The 23,555-nt window shown below is 39.4% G+C and overlaps 1 protein-coding gene across 1 annotated transcript in view; it reads left to right on the top strand.

Annotated features, from left to right (window-relative positions):
• Positions 1-23,555, top strand: part of FKBP15 (FKBP prolyl isomerase family member 15) — a 56,831-nt gene that overhangs the window by 18,879 nt on the left and 14,397 nt on the right. The window contains exons 7-19 of the mRNA XM_049895056.1: positions 1,446-1,595; positions 2,659-2,727; positions 4,100-4,246; positions 6,323-6,465; positions 6,915-6,972; positions 7,087-7,194; positions 8,780-8,882; positions 9,372-9,478; positions 12,749-12,863; positions 14,257-14,366; positions 14,675-14,782; positions 15,274-15,368; positions 17,556-17,658. Coding sequence (XP_049751013.1) covers positions 1,446-1,595; positions 2,659-2,727; positions 4,100-4,246; positions 6,323-6,465; positions 6,915-6,972; positions 7,087-7,194; positions 8,780-8,882; positions 9,372-9,478; positions 12,749-12,863; positions 14,257-14,366; positions 14,675-14,782; positions 15,274-15,368; positions 17,556-17,658 — 1,416 coding nt within the window. The remainder of the gene's footprint in view (positions 1-1,445; positions 1,596-2,658; positions 2,728-4,099; positions 4,247-6,322; positions 6,466-6,914; positions 6,973-7,086; positions 7,195-8,779; positions 8,883-9,371; positions 9,479-12,748; positions 12,864-14,256; positions 14,367-14,674; positions 14,783-15,273; positions 15,369-17,555; positions 17,659-23,555) is intronic.

Genomic DNA, 23,555 nt, shown 5'->3' with positions numbered 1-23,555 from the left:
TGCTGACCCTTTGGTTAGCAGCTGCAGCACTTAGCCACTACACCACGAGGTTTCCTATTTTGTTGGTGAGAAACATAAAAAACTCACTAAATTTGTCACTTGAGCCTATTTGTATTTTAGGGAAATAATAGGCGTACTTATTGAAAATGAGACTTTTGAAAGAAAAAAGACTAAATGTAAACTTATTTGATTAAAACATTTTTCTACCACATAAACTATTTTAAGGAATAAGTAAAACTGTCTTTTAAAAAAAACGCCAAAATATCAAACCCACTGCCATCAAGTCAATTCTGACTCATAGCGACCCTATAGGACAGAGCAGAACTGCCCCCATATGGTTTCCAAGGAGCACCTGGTGGATTCACAGTGCCGACCTTTTGGTTAGCACCACTACATCACCAGGGTTTCTATCTTTTGAAAGTATTGTTTTAAAAGAATATTATTATCAATCTTCCACAGAGAAATGACACTGTAGTAAGCACCTTTGTATATAAGTGTGTATTCCTTTTTCCCTCTGATTGTTTCTCTTTGCTGGATTTCTAGAAGTGAGTGATGTGTCAATGGGTCCAGATATTTTTAGGCTCTGAATACCCTTTGGCATATGGCTTTTCAGAAAGATTGTAGTATATCACACTCTTACCAGCTATCTCACGGTGGCTTTCCCAGCATTGAGAATTATCTGTTTTTTTCTTCTTTTAGTCCTATTTGCTTGATATAAAGTTGCCTCATTGTTTTAGTTAGCATTTATTTGATTGCAATAATGAATTTTTTTTTTTTAAGAAAAATGAATTGTAAGTTTCTAACATATACTATAGTAAAACATTGACTATAGAGTATTCACAAAAATGTGTCTGACTCCTTTGTCTGTGATCTATGCTAAAATAATATGGCTATATCAGTAGGTGGCAGTGGTGTGAGTTCTGGGAATGCAACATGGTTTTGGAGAGGGCCTTCCTTCCATGGATTTTGAAAGTTTTTTCAAAGCTCCCCTTTCTTTCATAGGTTTCCAAACACCGAAGTTATAAATCATGATAGTAATGATAGCTAACATTTATTGAGTGATACTATTATTTGCTAGATACTATGCCAAATGCTATACTTATATTAGCTCATTTAATCTTCAGAACCACCCTATGAGATATGCATGCTTTTTATCTCCATTTACAAATGAATAATCTTGGGTACATAGAAGTTAAGTATCTGACCAAGGTCGCAGAGTTAGTCAGTGGCAGTACCTAGTTGTGTACCTAGACAGTCTGACTCCAAAGCCGTACTCTTAGATGCTTTGATTCTTGGCAAGATTACTAACTACGAATGGCTTACTTCATGAAATGTAATCTGTTTTGTTAGCAGATGCCGCTATTTGGAAAGGGCATTAGCAATTATGTGGTGAGTACTTATTGAGCCTAAACTTAGGTTTATGCTGCCTTGGTTTCGTCTTGCAGGTGTGCATTGCCAAGTGTAACAGCACCTCTTCCCTGGATGCAGTGCTCTCACAGGACCTCACTGTAGTAGAAGGCCCTTCTGTAGAAGTTGGAGATTCTTTGGAAGTGGCATATACTGGCTGGCTCTTCCAGAATCATTCGCTAGGCCAGGTAAGAAATGTACCCTGTAAGTTCCCTAGTAATTTAAGCAGAATGAAGGCTATTCAAACATAAGGTATTATTACTGTGAATTGATGAGCATAAGTGTTTAATTTTTAGAACATCCAGTTATCTAGCTTATCTTCTGGTGTTTCTGTGTTATTAGTTATGGTTTGTATCCTGTTAATGTTGTGTATTAGGGCCCCTAGTATTGATCCTATTTTTTCTTCTACGATCTTTGTAGTTTTTGGTTTTATATTTAGGTCTTTGATCCATTTTGAATTAGTTTTTGTGTATAGTGTGAGATATGAGTCCTGTTTAATTTTTTTGCAGATGGACATCCAGTTTTGCCCAGTACCATTTGTTAAAAAGACTGTCTTTTCCCCATTTGATGGACTTTGGGCCCCCAAGTATTATTTTTGTTAATTGTTCCTATGTATGTCTTGTCTCCCTATAGCAGTTGTAAACATGAATATTATGGGATTAGGTCTTAAAACTTCTTTTTAGACCTTTCTCACGGTTGTTTCTTTAATGTCTGTCTTATAGGAGATACTGTAAACATGTTAGGCTTTTTGTGTCTTAATATTGTTAAGTTCTCAGAAGTAGTACAGTATAATAGAAAGAGCTTTAGACTATTGAGTTTTTAAAAAATGTGGGTTCAAGTCCCAGTTTTATCCTGATTTGACCTTGATTAAGTCATTTAAGCTCTTAATTTTTTTTCCCCCATCCGTGAAGGAAGATTAATGGTTTTTACCCTGCTTACTTGACTGGGTTGGTGTTAGCATCAAATGAGATAATTTATATGGAAATTCATTATAGACAAGAAATGCTTTTAAATACATGATGGTGGAAATGCATTTTTTTTTTCTAAACCTGTAAAACCGTTGTCTCAGAGATAGTGTAATGTCACCCTTTAGCCATGACGTGGCCCCATCTTTTCAGGTCCTTTCAGAGTTTTTTCCCAGTATATTTGACGTTCCCCATTCCAGAAGCACTGTGCTGGCATGTAGTTAGTTGAATACCATGATTATTATTTTTTTCCAAGTTTTGGGTGACTTACGGATGAAATTTGCAGGTTTTCGACTCCACTGCTAACAAAGACAAGCTGCTTCGTCTGAAATTAGGATCAGGAAAAGTCATCAAGGTAAAGGCTTAACAGTTTTCTTTTATGGCTCCAGCAGTTACACTAGACATAATTTAGATTAAATTTTGTGAATTTTCCAACCTAGGTATATATTCTGAGTCTGGAAAGGCGTGGTTGAAAAGTAGGAAGGGAAAAATGTGGCATGTTATCTGCATTTGGGAGGTTTTTACCTAGGAGTTATTATATTGAAGATGGGCATATTTCTTTAGTCCTACCCTCTATTTTTCATCCTGTTACTCTGAGGAAATTATTGAATCCTTCCTATAGCCTGATGGGGGAAAGAGGTGGAACTGCTTCTTCCTGACATGTGTCATAATGGGTTGACGCTCATCTGTCTGGCGTGCTTCCAGTCGAGCACTCCCCAATCATTGTGAGACACAACTGTGACACAGCAGGAGGAGCACTGGAATTGGAGTCCAAGGACCTGGGCTCAAGCTGGGAGTTGTTCTTTACCAACAGTGCAGGTGTTTCATAAAATAAAGAGCATTTTACACAGGCAGGCTATCATTGTATCAGGACACATCAGTGCATTGTGAAGTACTCATTCATCTTGAGGCAAAGAAGTTTTCTCCATAGCTTTGTTTATGATTTCTTTTCCCACAGTTTTTTGGAGGCTTTTTCCTGAAGATCATAGATGGTAAGGGCATGGCCATTGAAGCTAGCTGGATCTAATGTGAATTTGGGCTAACAACTTACTAGCCATGTTTTCTTGGGCTAGTTATTTAACCTCCCCAAGTCTCAATTTTCTCATCTGTAAAATGAGGATAATGCTGTCAACCTTATGGGGTTATTTTGGGCTTTACCTTAAGCAAATAAAGTTGCCATGCTACCTTTTTTTGCCAACTGCGCCCTACCTCCCACACGGTATTTTCCTAAGGGCACTATGCTAATTTTTTTTCTAGGAACAGGTAAAAAAAAATCACCATAGAGTGCTTATGAGAATTACCGGGGGGTGGGGGTGGGGGTGGGGGGGTGGGGGCTGGGCTGTTGCAAAAAAAAAGTAAAATGTGCACTTTGTTTGCATCAAAATATGGTAAACAATAATGTATGTAAAACACGACAACACCTGGAAAGTGTGCTTAATAAATGATAGCCTTTGTTGCCATTCTTTTATTCTTCCCATTGTCTATCATTATCTAAGATAAGTATATTTCATCTAACCCCAGACATGGGCAGCTTTTGCAAAATGTGTTTAGAAGCACTACTTTAGAAATCTTATATCTGATGTGGGGGTAATAGTTGAACTTGACCTAGAGAGATACTGTCTAAACCTGAAAGAATGGGTGAGTGAAACCTGATGATCCTGTACTTCACTTTGCCTTATAAGGAAGTTTGTGTCTGATGAATTTTTCACCTTTTCTGATTCCTAAAGGGCTGGGAGGATGGAATGCTGGGCATGAAAAAAGGAGGAAAGCGGTTGCTTATTATCCCTCCGTCCTGTGCAGCTGGTGCTGAAGGGGTAATAGGATGGACTCAAGCAAAGGACTCAATCCTGGTGTTTGAGGTGGAGGCTAGGCGGGTGAGTAAAACTGTGCTGTGTTGTTCGAGGAGTCTTCCGAGTACCTCCTTGCTAATTAAGTAAAATGAATAAATAATTACGTTTGAAGTTCAGGTTTTTTATTTGTTTCTTTTTCAAGTAGAAATGTTACAGTGGAAAGAGCAACAGCTTTGGAATCTAAAGACCGAGATATGTGTCCTTGGCTCTCTATACTGAGTCTAGAAGAGGTTGTGACTTTGAGCACATTACTTCTCCACACTTTTTATTTTGTCTATAAAATAGTGATTCCTGCCCAATGCACTTACTACTTCCATAGCTACAAGTTTATCCTATTGATACATTCACATAAGTATGCAAAGATATTTTTTCCTTCTTCCGTTACATTGTTTGTAATAATAAACAACTGAAAACAACCTAAATGTCTATCATTAAGAGATGGGTTAAATTATGTTTTTTTTTCATATAGAGGGCTTTTATGTATCTTTTTTAAAGATTATCCAAAATCTATTCTTAAATGAAAGAAGGAAGTTGCAAAACAGTATGGATAGTATGGTTTCGTGTATTCGCATGTGTGTGAGTGTGTCCGTGTGTATACAGTCATATATGTCTGTGTAGTTCTCTCTGTATATAGTATGTATTTATATATCTATGTGTATACTAACATATCTACATACATATATATTCTTATATATCTATATACATATATACACAGTCTTACATATCTATGTATTTTTATGTGTATATGTGACCCTAACACTCCCCAGCATGTTTTCTATTTTTTCAAAATGGGCGACTGAGAGCTTGACTTAACTAAAGCCATGATGAACCTATAAGTTCTTCTCTTTTCTCTGCCTGCCTCCTCCTTCACGTACCTTTGTTAATGACTTTGTTTTAACCTCTGATCCAAATAACTTTGTTTTGTTCCGGCTGATCACCTGTGACTTTGAACCCCCCACATGGAGATTAGAGCCTAGGTATCTGATATTATATATATCTTTAGCCTGATAAAGAGTTGTCTGCACATGTATCTTTCTAGTCTGATAAAGAGTCTTTTGTCACTATTTTGTAATGAAAAACTCCTACTGGCCATGCCATCTGCTGACTACAAAGACACTTCTAACCTTTGTAAAATTCTATTTAAGTTCTAATGTAAAAGTGCTCTTTGGGACTCCATAGAGACAGCTTCTGTTGGTGCTGTTCCCCAATGATATATACATCCCCTTAATAAACTTTCTCGCTCTTTCTGACTTGGAGTACATGTGGCTCGACTGCTCTAGGGCACAGACCCGAATCTGGTAACAGTCTTAAACATGAGCATACCTTTTACTCAACAATCTGACTTCTGGAAAACTATGCTTTGGAAATATTTAAAGCTATGTGCAAAGATACAGATATAAAGCTGTTCATAAAAAGTATTGTTTACGATGGGAGAAATTAGAAAAAAGCCAAATGTCCATCAATCTATAACATTATTTTTAGCTACAGAAGAGTATGTCTAGCTTCAAGAGTCATGCCCTTAATTGCCATGATCTAATGGGAAAAAAATCTCCAAAGATTTCTGGAAAAAGAAATCATAAACATCTATGCTATTACAAAATATATTTGACTACTTCTCTTCTGTAGTTAAAAATAATGTTGTAGATTAATATTTAGTGACATGGAAATATGTTAATATATTAGTCAGGAAGTGAGCCAAACAAGTTATAAAACAGTGTGGCTCCATTTTTCTAAAAAGTACATGCATATATATGTAAGTACACATACACACACCCCATATATACACACATGTATAAACATATATGCATATATACATATGTATGGGTGTGTGTATATGAATGTATGTATGTATGTGTGTATGAATGTATGTCAGTATATCTCAGAAAAATGTGAAATAATGCATATGAAATTCCAAGAATGTTATTGCTTGGTACTTGAATTGCAGGTGATTATTTTCTTTTTCTTTCTGCTTATCTCTACATTTTCTAATTTGCCTACAATGAGCAGGCGATGACTTGTATAATAAAGAATAAATAAAATGAAAGGTGGAAAGAGAGCCTTTTTTATAGTCTATTCCAGCTGTGGTGGATCTTTTCCTAGGTGAAGTTTGCCAGAGATTCTGGCTCTGATGGGCACAGTGTTAGTTCCCGGGATTCCGCGGCCCCCTCTCCCACACCTAGTGCTGATAGCCTCTCTGTTGATCCTGCTGTGTCACCGCCCACATCTGTGCCTTTCAAATCAGGGTAAGATACTGGGGTTCTATCTGGCTTTTATTGACCATAGAAGTGATTTTTAGAGGTGTTCAAAAATAGGAATATAGTTGAAAACTAAAATAATTTTAAATAACTGAAAAAAAAATGAAGGAAATAGAGAAAGTATTTGCGTCAGATTTCCCTGACAAAGGATTAATACTCATGGTCTCTAAAAGTACTAATAGATAAATAAGAATACCCACAAAATGGGAAGAAAATTGGACAAAGGGCATAAATACAAAATATATACCCAAGAAAAAAATACATAAATAATAAGCATTTGTATAGAAAATTGTTCATCTTCACTAGCAAAGATTATGCAGACTGGGAAGAGTTAAAATTGACAAGTATTTTCAAAAGCAGTCTGTTGATCCAGTTTAAACTGGAGTTATACTTATGGGTTTTGTTTTTATCTCAGGATATGTTTTATTTGCTTTCAGGGAGCCAACTCTTCGTACCAAATCTAACTCCCTCAGTGAACAACTTACAGGAAGTCCGGTAAGTATGCAAGTAAGGGAGCTTGTTGAAGGAGTTGATATCAGAGCCAAAGGGATAAAGCCTCCCGAAGGTAAACTGCTTACAGTGATTTCTGTGACTTTCCTCTCTTTTTAGAATCCTGATACAGTCAAGGCCAAGCTGATCTCTCGAATGGCTAAAATGGGCCAGCCCATGCTGCCCATCCTTCCACCTCAGCTGGATTCCAATGATTCAGAAATTGAAGTATGTTCCTGTGGCAATATTAGAATGAATGATGTAGATGGTGCCATCTTCTGTTCCTTTTGTTGAGATTATTGCTCTTTATACCTCTAATCTAGAATCATTAGAGAACTTGTATGCAAAATGATGCCAGTTGTTACTGGAGCATGTGTTTCTTCCTGTGATTAGCACGTCTCCTGGGAAATGGAAGCAATTCCATGTATCTATCACAAACATTAGGAAGTTTATCACAAACATTAGGAAGTTTTAAGTAGTTAATATAATAATTTACTAGACTCTATTTTTTATAGTGTCAGTAAAGATCACTCTTTAAGGAGCAGCATAATGCCCAACCCATACGGGTGCTCAATTAATAAAGTTTGTATAATATTCTTAGAAATAAGAAAAAACATTAAAATGTTGAAGTGACACGTATTCATTGTAGAAAACATAAATTATAGATAAAAAAGAAACATTATTTCACAAAAAGAACGTTCTTCTTTATATATTGTTTTGTAGCCTGATTTTTTTAACTTAGTATTACATCATGAACATTTATATTACTGTTAATACATCTGCATTATTACGTTTAAAGGAAGTCCAGTATTCTGTTATTGATTTATCATAATTTTTTCACTCTACTGTTAGACATTTAGGTTGATTTGGATCTGTGGTGATCTAAAACTGGGATAGTTTTCCATAAGAGACTGTCAGGGGATGAGGGGGTGTTCTAAAGCAAAACTGCCAAAGAGTTTTCAGCCCTTGAACTATAAAACCCCCCTTGCCATCCAGTCAATTCCAACTCATAGTGACCCTGTAGGGCAGAGTAGAACTGCCCTGTAGAGTTTGCAAGGCTGTAAATCTTTATGGAAGATCTTTCTCCTACGGAGTGGCTGGTGGGTTAGAACCACCTACCTTTTGGGTAGCAGCCAAGTAGTTAACCACTGTGCCATCAGGGCTCCTTCCTTGCACTATAGCACATCACAGTCTCTGCATATTGTACCTCAAGGTTTTCTGCTCCTTGTTTAAAATAGGAAGTTTGTAGGATAACTTCGATTAGAATTATAGTAAAGATGAATATAGCTCTGATTTTATGAAAGGAAAGAATGGGAGGCGGGTGGAAACTCAAACTATATTATTCAAAAACTGCATGGTAATGAGGTTTTCATTGACTACCTTGAGGCTTATGGAGATTAACTGGTAGAAGAGAGGAGGCAGGATCATTCCCTGGGTTTCCTTGCAAGATTCCCCACATCTGTGGGAACAGACTCAATCAATCTTAAGGTAGCTGCTGGTTTGGAAAATGATACATTCTAGAGAGCTGTCAATTTAGCTGCTTCACATTGTAAGCATCAACAACTGATAATGTTTGAGGAAATGAACTCTATTTAGTTATTTTATGTGATTTAAAGGAAGAAAGGATTTACAGGAATAGAATAAGTGCCTTTCCCCCACAGTCCAAACCCTAACCTCTTGGTTTTCTGCTTACCTTTCTTTCCTCTTCTTTGCCTAGAAAACCTGTGTTGTAATTAGGCTTAGGTTGGACAGCAAGTCTCAAACTTCAATTAAGGACTAATACAGAGTAACCAAAACCCATGTCCTGTTTTAGAATGTGAACACTCTGCGAGGGGCCGGGCAGCCCACGGTGACTCCGTCCATCCAGCCCTCTCTTCAGGCAGCCCATCCAGTGTTACCACAGATGACCTCACAAGGTAAGGAGCATTTCTGAGGCTCTGTGACCTTGAATTGGGTCAGCACCAATTCAAGTGTTCCTTAAATTGTTAGGTTGCATTGTTTTAGTACCAAAAATCAGACTAGCGTACAGCTTGTCGGTTTTTCCCGGCTCATAGTGACCCTATAGCATTTTCAGACCTGGAGATATATTTGTTCTGCTTTCTGTATCTTCAGCTATGTTGCAATGTCTATTTTGGAAATCTGCACTCAGCTAATGAGCCATCTCCTTATGTGTTATTGTGTACTTCCTGTCAGCCGCACCACTAGTGGGTCATAGATCTGAGTCAGATGCACATGAGAACAAGCAGTTTCCTCCCACTCTTCCATTGCTGAGAGTCTAGTAGAGTTGGCTTTGGGAGACTAGGTGAGGAAAGTGGTCAAATCTGAAGCATGATGGCATGTGAGGTGCTAAATACCAAGGAGAAGCAAGGAGTGGATAACAGCAAAAACTTCTTGCTTTATCTTAGCGCCTCAGCCATCCGTTTCTGGGCTCCAAGCGCCTTCTGCTGCCTTAATGCAAGTTGCATCTCTCGATTCCCATTCAGCTGTATCTGGAAATGCCCAGTCCTTTCAGGTAACATTTTTTTTTTTTATTATTGTGCTTTAAGTGAAAGTTTACAAATCAAGTCTCTCATACAAAAATTTATATACACCTTCCTATATACTCCTAGTTGCTCTCCCCCTAATGAGACAGCATACTCCTTCCCTCCACTCTCTTTTTTTGTGTCCATTTGGATAGCTTCTGACCCCCTCTGCCCTCTCATCTCCCATCCAGACAGGAGCTGCCCACATAGTCTCATGTGTCTGCTTGATCCAAGAAGCTCACTCTTTGCCAGTATCATTTTCTATCCCATAGCCCAGTCCAATCCCTGTCTGAAGAGTTGGCTTTGGGAATGGCTCCTGTCTTGGGCTAATAAAAGGTATGGGGACCATGACCTCTGGGGTCCTTCTAGTCTCAGTCAGACCATTAAGTCTGGTCTTTTTACGAGAATTTGAGGTCTGCATCCCACTGCTCTCCTGCTCCCTCAGGGGTTCTCTGTTGTGTTCCCTGTTAGGACAGTCATCCATTGTAGCCAGGCACCATCTAGTTCTTCTGGTCTCAGGCTGATGTAGTCTCTGGTTTATGTGGTCCTTTCTGTCTCTTGGGCTCATAATTACCTTGTGTCTTTGGTGTTCTTCATTCTCCTTTGCACCAGGTGGGTTGAGACCAATTGATGCATCTTAGATGGCCGCTTGCTGGCGTTTAAGACCCCAGACGCTGCTCTCCCAAGTGGGATGCAGAATGTTTTCCTAATAGCTTTTATTATGCCAGTTGACTTAGATGTCCCCTGAAACCATGCTCCCCAAACCCCTGCCCTTTGAATCGTTCAGTTTATTCAGGAAACTTTTTGCTTTGGGTTTAGTCCAGTTTTGCTGACCTCTCCTGTGTTGTGTGTTGTCTTTCCCTTCACCTAAAATAGTTCTTATCTACTATCTAATTAATGGAAACCCCTTTCCCTCTCTTCCTCCCTCCCCACTCTCGTAACCATCAAAGAACATTTTCTTCTCTGTTTAAACTGTTCTTCAAGTTCTTATAATAGTGGTCTTTTTGCAACTGACCAATTTCACTCAGCATAATGCCTTTCAGATTCCTCCATGTTATGAAATGTTTCACCGATTCATCATTGTTCTTTATTGATGTGTAGTATTCCATTGTGTGAACATACCATAGTTTATTTATCCATTCATCTGTCGATGGGCACCTTGGTTGCTTCCATCTTTTTGCTATTGTAAACAGTGCTGCAATGAACATGGTTGTGCATGTATCTGTCAGGTAAAAACATTTTAAAACCATATTAATTATAAGCTGTAATTTATTATGGTTCTAGTTCTTTTTTTTTTCTTACTGCCAAATTCACACAGTAGCAGTTCCCAAAAGTCAGAGTTTGTAGTTTTTTCTTTTTACCAAACCACTGTTTTCTCAACTGTAAACCAGCCAAAGGCCCTTATACCTTACAGGTTGTTAAAAAGATTAAACGCACTAGCAAGCAAAGACCTAGTACAAGGCCTGGCACATAGTAAAGGCCCAGTCGGTGTATGTACCCTTTCCTTTCCACTCATATCTACTTTGAGGGGGCATATATTGAAGTCTACTGTGTTCTTTTCTTTTGATCAAACAGCTGATAGGCAAAGATTCTGCACTGTACTTAGCCGAGTGGTTCTGGGTTAGGGGTGGAGACTGTAAGGAGATTAGCTCTCAAGTTATCCTCCAAAGTGATCTCTTAAAGTAGCCTCTGTTTTTTTCTAGATGAGGGTTTACAGATCAAACTAGCTTCTCACTGAACAATTAGTACACAAATTGTTTTGTGACATTGGTTACCAACCCCTTGACGCGTCAATACTCTCCCTTCTCGACCTTGGGTTTCCTGTTACCAGCTTTCCTGTCCCCTCCTGCCTTCTCGTCCTTGCCCCTGGGGTGGTGTGCCCCTTTAGTCTTGTTTTGTTTTATGGTCCTGTCTGATCTTTGGCTGAGGGGTGAAACTCAGGAATGGCTTCATCACTGAGCTAAAAGGGTGTCGGGAGGTCATATTCTTGAGGTTTCTCCAGTCTCTGTCAGACCAGTAAGTTTGATTTTCTTTATTTGTGAGTTAAAATTTTGTTCTACATTTTTCTCCAGCTCTGTCCAGGACCCTTTGTTTTGATCCCTGTCAGAGCAGCGGTGGTGGTAGCTGGGCACCATTGAGTTGTACTGGACTCAGACTGGTAAAGGCTGTGGTTGTTGTGGTCCATTAGACCTTTGGACTCATCTTTCCCTTGTATCTTTAGTTTTCTTCATTCTTTCTAGCCATGGTCTTAAAAGCTTATGAGTGACCATCTAAGATGCTCTACTGGTCTCACCCTTCGGGAGCAAGGGAGAGTCAAGTAGCCTGTTTTCTGTCTGCCTCTGCTGACTGCCAGGGTGGTAGAATCCTTCTTTTGCCTCAGCACAGTTGAGACAAACTCCCATGGATAACAGTAGCTCGCTTCCTTAGTGATTCTTAGTGGGGCAGGGTGGTGGTGGGTGGGCTATGCCCTATTAGGATGGGGTGTCTCAAAACTGAAAAAAGTCTCACCCTTGTCCTTTTCTATCCCCCGATGGAGAACTACTATCCTGTAGACTAAGATTTTCTTATAATAGATGGACAGTCAAGATTTCTTTATTTCAAGGGAGAATAACCATGGTTATATCATTAAATGATATCAGGTATTTAGTGAGTATTTGCTATCTGCCAGGTCCTTAACTTACCAGCTTTTAGGAACTTTACCTTTATCATTTTGTTTAGTCCACACAGCAACACTTTGAGGTGGTATAATTATCTTCATTTTATAGTTGAGGAGGCCAAGGGTCAGAGGAAAATGAGCACTTGGTCACAGAGATAAGTGTCAGAGACCCATCACAGCTTTGGAAATCACAGCTTTGGAAACTGGTAGATTTCCTTTGGAATCTCAGTGAACCCCTCTGCTCTTACCTCAATAAGTAAGCAGAGTTTGCTTAATTGCAATTTTTTTTTTAGAAATTCAGCAGGTCTGATAGCTGGGAAATGAATTCCTACCCAAATCATATAACCCTAGGACTGGGTAGTGACCCGAGACGCCTTTCTCTTGATTTTTGGGTAGAAGTTCAGTGACATGGTACCATTGGGACATGTAGAAAAGCCACCTGCTACAATTCTTATCTAATTTCAAACCCTGATCTCATTCTGCTCCAGTTGCAGTTAAGTTTGAGTCCCCACCCAGCTTTAACCACCTTATTCCACCATCAAGGAAAAATGTAAGCAAAAGAGAGAGACATGAGTGTTTTATAAACCAGCTGTGGTTTTCTTAGCCCTATGCAGGTATGCAAAGCTACACTTATCCCCAGGCATCAACTGTCACTTCCCAGCTGCAGCCTGTTCGGCCCTTGTATCCAGCACCACTCTCTCAGTCGCCCCATTTTCAAGGTAAGGAGCAGTCACCTCAACCTCTGATCTTCTACTCTTGTTGTGTTCTCCTTCCACGCATCTTTTTAAAATTTTTACTGCAGTAGCTCTCTATCCTTTGTTTCTTTCTTTCTTTAACAGTTTTGTTGAGGTAAAATTTACATACCATAAAATTCATTCATTTTAAAAGTACAATTCAGTGATTTTTTTTAGTAAATTAACAGCTGTGCAACTATCACCATTATATAATTTTAAAACATTTCCATCATCCCCCCAAAAATCCCTCATGCCCGCTTTCTGCCCTTTGTTTGTTACATTATCTCCTGCTGGCCCTTTTTAATGCCTCTGTCAGAGCGGCCAGAGTTTATAGTAAATCGAAAAAGATTAAAACATTGGAGGAAATGGAGAGAAAGAGTGATGACTTTGGGTGTTCAGTATCTCCAATGAAATCTACTTCGTTAAATTTTTTAAATTATGAAAATAATATACTCCTGTTAAAAAGTTCAGAGAATACAAATACTGTCCTTCCCCAGCGTTGAAACTCTCTGACCATAAGAAACTATTGTTAATGGTTTCTTGAGTAATTTTTCCACTATCTTCTATGCACGGACAAGTGCCGGCGTCTTGTGTAAAAAACAAAATAAAATACAAAGAGTAGTTCTGCAGCTTGCCTTTTTCACAGTAATCACCTTTGGACAGTGGGAGGAAGAAGCAAGTATATCCTACAACATAATTTGTGGTTCTAGAGTGGTAAGGGTTTCCTTGATGGAGCCTTTTCTGAATACCCTCCCCCCTTCACCATCAGGGTAACTCTTCATCCATCAAAACTGTCATCTCCTCTGTGAAGCCATGCCTGACTTTTATCGCCCCCCCCAAAGTTATAACCATGTGTGTGTCTCATCAAAGGGTTAATCTTGCTGTTATCTGTGCTACTTTTGTACCTTGTACATGGTCCATTTTTTAACCTTAAAACAGTGTTGTAATGGTCTGTTTATTTGTTGATCTCCCCACCAGACTGTGAGCTTGCCAAGGCCAAGAACCACATTTTATTCATTGCTGTATCTCTGGTACCTGCTAGCATGCCTGGCATGCAGTTGGATGAATGGGGAAGTTATCTGAGCCGCCGGTGTTAAATGGCAATCCAAAGAGGGCATACTTGTGCCCTGGGCCCAGACGTAGCCCTTGATTGATGCCTTTTGCAGGAGCGTAGTTTAGTTGTGGTTAGCTTTGGAACCCTTTTGCCTTTACTCTCTCTTCTATACCTTCTCCTGATGTTGTGAAATCACATACAGCATTTTCTGGTATGTGGAAGTGTTAATTTCTCTTTCCTCTGCTGAAAGAGCTATTGGCTTTTCCCTATACAGTATCCTCTGCTCCAGTTTCATAAGTTTCTTTTTGGCTTATGTCTGTTTAGGATCAGGTGACATGGCTTCATTTCTCATGACTGAAGCCCGGCAGCATAACACTGAAATACGAATGGCAGTCAGCAAAGTGGCTGATAAAATGGATCATCTCATGACCAAGGTGACTGAGTCAGGGTTGGGGCTGTGCTGAAATTGAGGGTATAAAAAGAGCGTACAAACAGGGAGCAAGGAGAGTTAAAGGTAAACTCTTCCTTGGTTTTCTGTGTTCATGGTAGTTAGCAGTTATTTCCCCAGAAGGATAGTTATCATTATTTTGGGATCCAGTTAACAAAAGAAAACTCTAGCATACACTTAGAGATTGTCTTGGAAACTCATGAGCACCCTCAAAAAAGTGGTCAGATCTTGGGTAAATTGCCTTCCTCTGTTCTAAACTTTCTCGCGTCATACTTTCTGGCATCCTTTTTGCAGGTTGAAGAGTTACAGAAGCACAGTGCCGGCAATTCCCTGTTCATTCCCAGCATGTCAGTTACAATGGAGACAAGCATGATTATGAGCAACATCCAACGGATTATTCAGGTGAGGATGATCAGGGACCAAACACAGCCTGAGGTCTTGCCCATGCTCTTTCCCCAAATGTACTACCCTTTCAAACCTCTGCCCGCAAAAGTGAGAGCATGTGATACATAAAAAACCAAAAACCCACAGCCGTCAATCCTGTATGAGTATATGTGTTGAGAAAATTCTGGAAAATCCAAAATGGTTTAAATTGGTCTAAATGACTTATCGCTGTCTAGTCAGAAGGAAACATTTCCTTCTGACCATATTTCAGAATTTTACTTAATTTTATAGCCATCTATACAGTCAATCAAAAAAAAATTTTTTTTGTTTTTTTTATACAGCCAGTCCTTTGGGCATAGTGATTTATTTCCATTAGGTATGATTTGATGTGTTGTTTTAAGCATTATATCTGTATCCACGTGAGTTCTAGGTTTTATCTCAAAATATGCAATGATGTCACCTGTCAGTTGAAGTTGATTCCCTTGTATCTGGCACTTTTTCGAATTTAGGAAAATGAAAGATTGAAGCAAGAGATCCTTGAAAAGAGCAGTCGAATAGAAGAACAGAATGACAAGATTAGTGAATTAATTGAACGAAATCAGAGGTAATGACAGGTACGGGGCACTGGTTCGGATGGACAAAAGTGTTTAATTTGTAAATGTCCAAGTTGGATAGACATGTTTGTTTACGGAAATATATACATGTTTCTGCTGTTTCCTGACATGTGAATTCGGTGCTTTGGTAGTATTGTAGGGTAAAAAAATCACAAAGTTTAGTAAAGCAAAAAGAAAGTTTTATTTGGCATACATTCAAAAAGACAAAAGTTGAGAAGTGAACAAGCATGCTGCCACAGCCATGTCTGCCCAAATCCAGAGACTGTTACACTATAGGCAAGAATGGGAAGATGGACAAGCATGCTGCCACAGCCATGTCTCTCTGAGTCCAAGGACATTACAGAATAGGCACAAGTGGGAAGATGGACAAGCATGCTGCCACAGCCATGTCTCTCTGAGTCCAAGGACATTACAGAATAGGCAAAAGTGGGAAGACGGACAAGCATGCTGCCACAGCCATGTCTGTCTGAGTCCAAGGACATTACAGAATAGGCACAAGTGGGAAGACGGACAAGCATGCTGCCACAGCCATGTCTGCCTGAGGCCAAGGAAAGTTGCAGAGTCATCATGTAATGCCACTCTGGCTCTTGACCTGTCCTATTAGCCGATGGAAATAAGCTGGACACTAATTGCAAGCGAAACAGAAAGTGGCAAGTTTATTGTCAGCGCAGACAAGGAGCAATGCGGGGTCTAGCAACCGTAAGGCCCCGTGCTCCCAGTCTGAGGGGGATGGGAAGCTTTTTGTTTCCAATGGTGTCTGGGGGTTGGGTTTGGTACCTGGAACTCTCCACCCTTAGCCCTCCCATGTCGAATTTGAAGGTCCGGACGTTAAATCATCTTCCGTCAGATGTCCATGTGGTGGGACCCCTTTCTTCTCGAATGGAATCGGCACAATCATGGGCAGGAAATATCCTTCTTTCCCATAATATTCGGGTCTGGGTGGGTCGGGTGAAGGACATGATCTTCTCAATCTACTCATGCTTCAGGGTAAGGCTTGGGCCAGTTTAGTGGATGGAACCACTACCTGGTGTGACTTCCTGAAAAATGTTGCTCAAAACAAGCTCATGGTTAGCAAGACAAAGATAGGAGGGGAAGGGGTGTTGATTGGGGTTTTCAATCAGTATATATTAACATTGTAAATGGGCAGAACCATTGGAAGCTTCACCTTTTCACAGATTGGCTAGAAAGCCTTGTCCTACATTTTGAATTGTCCCTGTCAACAGTCATTGGTACAGGTTTCAGTAAGGACAGTCAGGAGGGCCTTCATGGGTCCAACAAATTTCTATTCACTAAATGTTAATAGAAAATGATACGAGTGGAAAGTCTTTTGTGTTCTGGTTTACAGTGAAAGGTTCCCTAAAAGATATTTTCCAAGATTATTTTAGCTATTGTCTTTGTACCTCAGGGCCCAGTTGATGTATCCTTGTGAGCCCTTGTGAGCACATTGTACATTCAAGGATAGGGAGTAGTGGCTCCAATATTATTTCCTAAATTAGTATAAAGAACCCAGTAGGCTGTGATGCAAGGCAGACCTGTGTTTGAATCCCAGATCTGCCCTTCATTTGCTGTGTGACTTTGGGTATTTTATTTATTCCTGCTTATTCGTGTTTCTTCATCTGCAAAAATGGTGTTAATACTTAAAAAATCGAGATGTCCACACTTCTCCTGTGTGGGCCGACTCTATTTTATCAACCAGAATCAATTAGAACTTCACTAATTTCCATCTAAAACCCAAGCACTTTGGAATTTTTGTGGATCCTTCTGAAGATTTAGAGGGTCATGGGGAGATGTTGCAGCATACAGCATTTCACTTAAAAAATCATTCTCCCATATTTCTCTTCTCCAATGTCTCTTGCCTCCCACATGGTAGAGGCAGGAGTGGTGGGGGCTCTTTTTTTCCCACCTCTTTCTTGCAGCCTGTTTACTCCTTTCTCTTCTCTCTTAGATTCTTCCATACCACACACCGTCAAATTCCTCTCTGTATAGTACAGAGCAGTTCACCTCTGGCAGGTTGCTAAAGGGGATTACCACAGAGCTAAGGAGAGCAAAGTGCTTTCACATGGTTTTGTTGTGGATGCAGAGCACTGTTTTGAGGACCGAATGTGCTTTGGGTTGTTTGTGGGCTAATGATCTCAGGTGCATAAGGAACATTTTGTTTTTCCCTCTTCATTTTACAGATACGTCGAGCAGAGTAACCTGATGATGGAGAAGAGGAACAACTCACTTCAAACAGCTACAGAAAACACACAGGCAAGAGTTCTGCATGCTGAGCAAGAGAAGGTAAACTAACCACGGGAGAGCAGCACAGGTCAGGACGGCTAGAGCTCGGGAGTAGCCCTGTGTGTGTACTTACCGATCTGCTTTTGCCATGATTGGGAAGAGGATTAAGAATACTCTAACATATTTTAATATATATCCATCCTCCAGATTTCTGTTTTATAATATACTTTGTAATAAATTGGCTAAAAAACAATCACTAATCATAGTAATTTGATTAAGGTAAGAATTACATAGCTTTTTTGAAGCTAAATTTATTCTGTGGACAAACTCAACAGAAAAATTCTATTGTGTTACGTGTTGTAGAGTTAAAAAAAAAAAAATCACAAAGTTTAGTAAAGCAAAAAGAAAGTTTTATCCGGCATACATTCCAAAAGGCAAAAGTTGAGAACTGGACAAGCATGTTGCCACAGGCATGTCTGCCAAGTCCAGAAAATATACAGAGTCATCAGTATATATTAACACTACAAAATGGGCAAAACCATTGAAAGCTTCACCTTTCACAGACTGGCTAGGAACTGTGATCCTACATTTTGAGTTGTCTTTCTTAACAATCATTGGTACAGATTTCAGTAAGGACAGTCAGGAGGGTCTTCATTGGTCCAGCAAATTTTCTATTCACTAAAAGCTAATAGAAAATGATAAGATTGGAAAGTCTTTTGTGTTCTGGCTTACAGTGAAGGGTTCCCTAGAGGATACTTTTCTTCCTTAAAAGATAATTTCCAAGGTTGTCCCATCTATTGTCTTTATCTCAAGGCTCAGTTGATGTGTCCTTATGAGTCCTTGTGGGCCCAGCTCCAGCTGGGACACATTCTGTATGCTCAAGGACAGGGAGTAATGATTCCAGTATTAATTCCTAAATCATAGGTAACACATATGTAAGGTGTTTTTAGTGAAATTTAAGATTGTTTAGTTTGCTCCTTCATCTGTATCTGTCAAAGCATGTTAAAGTACTGCCATTTGACTTCAGTCATTCCAGAACCAGGAAATGCTCCCTGTTCCTGGATCAGTTATAAGGAAGACTCTAGCAGGTTATGACGGACTCATGCTGAAACCCACTCCTCTGCTTACTCCAGTGACAGTTTGTCTGGACTGGATTCTTTCTTTCCTGGACTACCACTCCTCAGCTGGGAGATCTTGACCCTTTCTTTCATCTGCAACTTCTCAGATGGTTAAGAAGTAGTTTATGTTTTTGATTTAAATTTCCCTTGAAAATGCGAAAAGTTGAATGGAATGTACTTTATAACTTGAGGATTTTACTCACTTTCTTCCTATTCTGGTAATGGTGAGGATGCCTTACTTATCTCTTATGCTAATCTTCTTTTGTTCTCTTAGCTATAATATCAAGGCAGGTAACTGTCTTAGACCTCTTACATCATCCCTTGTTGTGGCTGACTCCTAAAGCCTAGATCAAGATAGGCAGCCATGTGACATAGCTACCATTGAGTGGTACTCCAGTCACTCTTATCTTTCCCCACTAAATGTACTTTTTACCATTTCCTCTTCCTGGACCTTTATCACCCCTCTCCCTTTCCTTTTTTTTTTAATCAGGCTTATCAGGGGCACACAAATATATTATTTGACCTGGCTGTTAACTAATTAGGGCTAAAATGCTTACCATAACTTGGTCTAGATCAGTGGTTCCCAAACCCTTGTCTGGCTGCTCCAGAATCCCTTAGGGTGCTTGATTAAATATACATATTCTTATGCTCCACCTCCAGAGATTCTAATTCTGTATATTAGTCGATGTCTGAATCTGAGCTTTTACAAAGCTCACCTTGATGATTCTGATACATAGCCAGGTGTAGGAATCTCTGCTCTTGTCAGTGATTTATTTGTCAGAATCTCTGCAGGTGGCAGCTGAACACCTGTGTTTTTAATGAATTCACCATGTGACTCTAGTGATAAGTATTACTGTTGTAGGTGTTTGTGTGTTCCAGTAAAACATTATTTACAGAAACGGCATCAGGCCAGTTTGGCTCATATGCTGTAGTTTTCCCAACTCCTGAATTAGCTCATTAATCCACACAAATGTTTCATGTGGATAAACCCCAAAGATGTGTGGTATAGTACATTAAACCCAGTAGAAGCTCTGTCTATAATAGCAAAAACAGTAATAATAGCAACAACAACAATAAGAAGAGCTAACATCTGTCAAGCACCCATAAGGCTCAAGGTACTATTCTTTACATAAATCTTTGCACACATCTAGGCTGAGTATCACTGTTCTTGATGAGTAGATTACTGAGTACCACATGCTTCACTACCTTCAAACACACTTCAAAAAGTTGTTTCTTTAAGTGCTCTATAAATATTTGGTAAATGAAATTAATTTTTCTCTATGACAGGATTAATATTTCCACATAAAAAAATATTTCCACATAAAACCATGAAAAATGGTTAAAACTGTAAGAGCTATTAGAGGTTGTCTTAGTTAGCTAATGCTGCTATAACAGATATGTCACAAATGGGTAGCTGTAGCAAACAAATTTATTTGCTCATAGTTTAGGAGGCTAGAAGTCTGAATTCAGGGTGCCTGATTTGGGGAAGGTGCATGTCTCTTTTCAGCTTCTGTTTCTTAGTTCCTTGGAGATTTCATGTGATATGGCATCTCTGTTCCTCCAGCTCTGCTTGCTTGCTTGGTTGCTTGCTCAATCTGCTCTTTTTATATCTCAAAAGAGATTGATTTAAGACACATCCTATACTAATATTGTCTCATTAACATAACAAAGAAAAGCCATTCCCAAATGGGATTATAACCAGAGGTACAGGGGTGTCGGGGGACAGCCCCAGCAAGGAAAGGACCCTCGCTATGCATCCTGGCAGATAATCCTAAGAACTGACAGCCCCTTCCAGATTCATACATTCAGGGAAACTTACTGACATGGGCAAGCAGCTGCTCTCCAGTGGTGGCCGGCTGGAGTATTTTCCGCAACCACCTAGCGAGGGACCCGAGCTTATATACCATTCCAGCCAGGACCAAGGTTCATCATTTTCTCCCACGTCCTTGGGCAGTCAGTGTTCCCAGGGACTTCACATCCAGGCCCAGATGTTTTCCTTCTTTTTGCTAAGGCATTCTTTGGCCTTGGCCACTGGCCCAGTCATGCCACTCCTGGCCTTGTACCTTAGCCCGAGTCCATCCTGAATTCATCCCCAGCATGCTTCAGGGAAGAGCAAAGCTGACTCCATTAGGGAGGGAACGCATATAGCTGAATAGCATTACCCTACAAGGGGTTAGGATTTACAGCATATATTTTGGGGGAACATAATTCAATCTATGATAGAGGCCATCTAGTTTGACCTTCTTATTTTACAAAGGAGAAAACTGAGACCCAGAGGGGGTAGAAGACTTGCCCAGGATCTCACTGCCAGCCAGTGGCAAAGCTGTGTTCTTTTTCCTGTGTCAAATTGTCATCCCTCTTTGGTGCCTCTTTCCTGCTTCTAATTTGAATGCCTTTTCACTCATTTTTCTGAACTCTTGGTTCTCTCTGTCATTACTTTCTTTTCTCTGCTCTCCATATCAACATCAGAATTTGATCCAGGGAGGGAACCAGAGAACCATCCCATCCACTTTGCAAATTTTGGTGTTTTCCCTTCTTACTTGATATTACACACCCTTAGCTTTTTTCAAAAAAAATTTCTAATTATATATGTGTAATTACATGTCATATCTTTTTTCTGATTGTAAAAGTCGCATCTGTTCATCCTAGGAAATTTAGAAAATACAGATAATCAAAAACAAAATATAAATTATCCATTGTCCTTTCACTGTTTTCTCTGGCATGTGTCTGGTTGGATAAGATTATATAGGCCTTTTATGGAGTCCCTGGGTGGTGCAAACGGTTAAACGCTTGACTACTAGCTGAAAGGTTGGCAGTTCAAATGCACACAGAGGTGCCTTGGAAGACAGGCCTGGTGATCTACTTGCAAAAGGTCACAGCCTTGAAAACCTCATGGAGCAGTTCTACTCTGCACACATGAAATCACCATGAATTGGAATAGACTCAGTGACAATTAACAACAACAACAATGGGCCTTTCTAGTTAAGGACCTGAGATAGAAGAAGGAGCTTTTGATTGATCTTCCAGTGGTATGACTCCAGAGTATGTCAAATTCCTGTAGACAACCACTCCCCTTGTCCTTTGGTAAGAGAGTGGCCCATCCATTGCATTGCATCTTCCCTGGAGTTTATTTCCTATAGTGGTCTCAGCTGCTGCGATGGCCTTGTAAGACTGGTGCTTGCTCTGATACTAGTAAACTCTCTGAGCAATGGATAGGTGCAAAGGTCTTTGAGCATTCTGTTAGTACAGTTTTCATTAGGCCATTTGAGGCAGAACATTTATTCTACTTGGGACAGATGAAAACCCTTCTTATATCTGGAAGTTCTAGCTGCCGTTGTCCTCTTTGTATATATAAAAAAAAAAAAAAAAAAAATTTTTTTTTTTTTTTTTTATATATAACAGGCGAAAACCCAAGTACTTCAGAGCTCACTCTAAAGGTCGCATACATTCTCAGACATTCATTCTCAGCCTATTTTTATTTTATATACAATTTTAATTCATTTAATTTTGCCACCTTTAAAAGGAGATTCAAAATACCAGATTTTAAACGGGAGCTAGAAAACTGATAAAGGCTTAAAAAAAAGGCAAGGAGTAAATAAGTTTAAAACTGAGATGAGCACATTGGAAGCCACAAAAAGGGACAAGCAATAGTAAGAAAGTAAACAACTATAAAAATGTTTGGAGAGTATAATAGGCTGTTTGGGTTGGAGAGACAGTCCAATCCCATAAACACACTGCTGTCCAAAAATTAAGACTGGTCACCAGCAGAGCAATCACTGCCTTTCCTGTCATCTGAATTCTTTTATATTTATGGGAGCATATCAGTTTAGGTGAAATAAATGTAGACCATCCTTGTAATCATCATCCTTAATACACAGAATGTCATTAGAGATTTTTTAGTTTCATCAGATATAAAAATAGTTGGGTCTTTTGGAATAAAGTTGAGTTCCTGTTTGGCTAGTACAGAGTACCATTTAAAACACGTTGAGCAGTCAAGGAAGTTGAAGTGTTCCTTTCCTTTATTAGCTCTGTTCTTCCAAAGAACCCCAAAGCAGTTACTCTCCTACAACTGATCTTTACCACATTACAGTACTATTAGTCGTACAGTAGTAGCCTTTGAAGGCATCACTTCATTTATTAATGGATTCACTTTACATTTGACAACGATTACTGAGTCTGGTAGGAATGTAAAATAGATCATGGAGGGGAATCTGATGATATTTTACAAAATCACAGAAGCATTTACTCTTTGATCCAGCAGTTCCACTTTTGGAAACCTCCTAAAGTCACACCTGCACACAAATGAAATAACACGTGTCCAGGGTTATTCATTGGTGGCTTGTCGTGGACTGAAAACAATCCAAGTGTCCCAAACCCACCCAGCGCTGTCGAGTCAATTCCGACTCATAGTGACCCTATTGGAACTGCCCCATAGAGTTTCCAAGGAGTGCCTGGCGGATTCAAACTGCCGACCCTTTGGTTAGCAGCTGTAGCACTTAACCACTACGCTACCAGGGTTTCCTCCAAGTGTCCAGTAGTAGAGAATTGGTTGAATAAACTATGGTACATTTACATGGTGGAATACCCATGCAGCTATTGAAAAAAAGACCTGTAAGTACTAATTGAGAGTGTATATAGTTTGCCACCTTTGTATATGAAAGGGGTTATAAATAAGAATCATTACTTTTACATAAATCACTGGAGAGATGAAAAAGAAATTATTATATAGTTACCCATGTAGAACAAGGAGGAAGAAGTGGGTGGGAATAGGGATGGGCACAAGACTTCTCAGTGTTTACCTTTTTATATCTTTTTAATTGTTAAGCCATGTAAACATAT

Source organism: Elephas maximus, chromosome 9, assembly GCF_024166365.1.
Source record: "Elephas maximus indicus isolate mEleMax1 chromosome 9, mEleMax1 primary haplotype, whole genome shotgun sequence".
Classification (NCBI taxonomy): Eukaryota; Metazoa; Chordata; class Mammalia; order Proboscidea; family Elephantidae; genus Elephas; species Elephas maximus.
This window is presented reverse-complemented; position numbering and strand designations above follow the sequence as displayed.